Source organism: Montipora foliosa, chromosome 5 (assembly GCF_036669935.1).
Source record: "Montipora foliosa isolate CH-2021 chromosome 5, ASM3666993v2, whole genome shotgun sequence".
Taxonomy (NCBI): Eukaryota; Metazoa; Cnidaria; class Anthozoa; order Scleractinia; family Acroporidae; genus Montipora; species Montipora foliosa.
This window is the reverse complement of record NC_090873.1, coordinates 44,182,425-44,185,511: the sequence shown is the minus strand read 5'-3', so window position 1 is coordinate 44,185,511 and position 3,087 is coordinate 44,182,425. Positions and strand designations below refer to the sequence as shown.

Below are 3,087 nucleotides of genomic sequence, written 5' to 3'. Positions count from 1 at the left end.
TTTAGCGTTTTTAATTTAAGTTGTACAAAAACAGAACTTGTCAAACACACTTGGCGACCAACTGTCAACCTTATAGGGCATCAAGTTTCCCAACCTTGTTCCCAGGGTCTCTCTTCTCTGCCTCCATTGCATTCTCGTCCCCATCGCCCTTTTCGTTTCTCTTAGTCGGCGGGGCCTTGGCACGAGAAAACGAAGGGCTCTGGAGTTGGCTCTGGAGACAGGATTTTCGAGTCCTAGATTCTGGGACTTCCTGTCTTCATGTATGCAGTCGTGATGTTTCTATACACTGTCTGTGACTGTCATGGCGGTTGTTCGTTTCCTCGTGCCAAGGCCCCGCCGACTAAGAGAAACGAAAAGGGAGATGGGGACGAGAATGCCTCCATTGTCGTTGACAATGGAGGCCGAGAAGAAAGTCCCTGGGAACGAGACTGCAAATTTCCAGGTGTAACTTGCCAGCTGCAATCACCAAAAAGCACGAACACGTCTTATTTATTTCACTTCAAGTTTGTATGCTGATAAACAAGCTGCTTTAGGAAACCCTCCGCCAAAGATGAAACTTCTCAGAATAATTTCATTTCTCAAAGTCTTCCATCTTGCATCAGTCCTTGTCCTCTTGCATTCACCTGCTCGCTCTGATCAAGGTAGAGGCACTTTTTCGTTTTATACGGCAGTAAATTTATCAGTTAAGATTGAAAGGGATCGTGTTTCTGTGAAATTTAGAATCACCTTAAGGATTTTTTCGATAAAGCAATTCCGAGTTTATCTCATTGTCAAGTTCCAAAATCTCGTGATTAACTTGTGACTAACAAAACATTTCCTGCAGATATTTCAAGACACTTTAAAGAGCTTTTAGTTGTCGTCTCAGTGACAAGTGCCGTTTGTAACTATTAGTGTTTTTTGACGGAAGAGTGTTGCCTGCATCTCCTAAGTTACAGTATTGCGTATTAAATGTCTTATTGTCAAGCTACTCGTGAATTGCTTTGGTTAAAGGAAGGAATTAGATGTTGGTTTCTAATAGATTTAACAATAAAATTGATGATGATTATAAAACTTTTACTCGACGTTTCGACGCTCTCAAGCGTCATTTTCAAGAGTTACTTGGCAGTTTGAATAAATAATGTTAGCAAATCCTCGTGGGAGTCATGGTAAGACAATGGAACACTACAATCGTACAAACGTTTCTAGTGTTCTATTGTCTTACCATAACTCCCACGAGGATTTGCTAACATTATTTATTCAAACTGCCAAGTAACAGTTACTTTACAACTCTTGAAAATGACTCTTGAGAGCGTCGAAACGTCGAGTAGAAGTTTTATAATCATCATCAATTTTATTGTTAAAGGAAGGAGTTGGAAATATTTTAAGTTAAAATATTCAGCAAGTTATCAGTGTCAGTAAGTTGCAAGTATTTATGCATTATGAAGAAGTTATTATTAAGTCTTCCATCTTGCATCAGTCCTTGTTCTCTTGCATTCACCTGCTCGCTCTGATCAAGGTAAAGGCACTTTTCGTTTTTATACCGCAGTAAATTTATTAAGGACTCTTGTTAGCTGTATTTTTATTTGTGTTCAACAACATTTTTGTGTTTCAACATCAAAGTTAACAGAGTTATCAGTCGCGGTGGACCTACACGTGAATTGGATTTCGTCAACTTCGAGGAAGAAAAATACTCCTACTTGAACATCACGGCTCTTGTGAAGCACCTTGTCGACGAAAGCTACAGCTGTGCTTTCGCGTGTTTGGAGAGCCTGCTCTGCTTCTCTTTTAACTTGGCTGCCTCTCATAACATCTCTAATGGCAAATTTCGGTGTGACCTTCTTCCTTCTGACAAATATAACAACTCCGATAAACTCGTCCGCAGCAATGCGTTTCATCACTTCAGCATCCCGGTAAGTTGGGTTGTTGGAATTCTTACGGGTAAGATTTCCGCACAGGTCCCTACTTCATTATGCATACGCTCCTTTGTTTCAAGAAAACATAGCGATAAGAAAAGTGTATATGGACTTAAAAAAAAACCGGTCGAACTTCTGACTGAAATTTCGGCACTTTTCCTGCAATTTTACCCATTTTTCAATTTTAGAATAAGCGAAAGAAGTGGTTTTTCAAGCAAACGTTGTAATAGGGTTTAGATTCTCAAACATAACAAACAGACCGAATAAAAATACTGTCATAAAAAAATCAACGGCTACCTGCTCTTTTTATCGTGTAATTTTTCTTTCTGTCTGCTTGCGAATTCGCCGAGACACTGCAAAGTGTATGTTTTCTTCCCTTCCTGTGTTCAGGATCAAGAACGGTGCATTTAGTGGGCTTTTGCGATTTATCGCTCTTTGTAGAGATCAGAAATATGCTCAATGATGCTTCCAATTGAATCACTTCGGTAGAGATCCATGGATGTTCCCGTACGAGGCATACTTCGTTTCACTAGGGCTAATATTTTTTCAAGGAAAGTTTACTGTCAGAAAATTATGTGTCCTGGCAGATTGAAGGTTATCCATTGCAGATTTTTCTTGAGCATCGCGAAACAGATCCAGAGAGAGAGGGAGGGAGAGAGAACGAGAGAGAGAGAAATGAGATCCATTTTTATTCATCCCGTAAGTACAAATTAGCCATGTATATATTCGAATCTCTTGGGTATACGTATTGTTCTACAAAACAATAGCGCCAATGAATAATTAATTTATTCTGCATGCATAATGAAGTAAGGATCTGTGCGGAAATCATTCCTTCTTACGTTTTATTGATTTAAAGAAAACTGTAGCCTCATTCGTTAATGCGCTTGTTTTGCCATTAACTTGTTATTAGCTAACAACAACATCTTTATTACATGAAAGAATGAATCTTTTTTGTTCGTGACTGGAGGATTCCCGAAACTATCCAAGTTCTATCAAAAATAGAAGAGTAACAGAGTAACCAGGTTTTGGAGACATATTCATGTAAAAAAGCGTTCTCTAGTTAAAATTATATATATATAAACATAAGCTTTCGGCTTCCAGACTAAAGCCTTTAAAAACTAAGATGTAAATCCGCGAGATGGGAATGTATACGAAATGGAAGTGTGAAAAAATTGTAAAAACGATAAAAGGGAAA

General features: G+C 38.6%; 1 protein-coding gene across 2 annotated transcripts in view; it reads left to right on the top strand.

Annotated features, from left to right (window-relative positions):
* The first annotated feature begins 443 nt into the window (after nucleotides 1-443).
* LOC138003204 (uncharacterized) overlaps nucleotides 444-3,087 on the top strand; it is an 18,151-nt gene continuing 15,507 nt past the window's right edge. Inside the window, exons 1-2 of one of the 2 annotated variants that reach the window (XM_068849158.1) lie at nucleotides 444-641; nucleotides 1,600-1,889. In XM_068849158.1, coding sequence (XP_068705259.1) covers nucleotides 551-641; nucleotides 1,600-1,889 — 381 coding nt within the window. In that variant the 5' untranslated portion in view covers nucleotides 444-550. Of the gene's footprint in view, nucleotides 642-1,472; nucleotides 1,496-1,599; nucleotides 1,890-3,087 lie in introns of those variants that run through there. The other variant, XM_068849159.1, reaches the window with a different exon arrangement.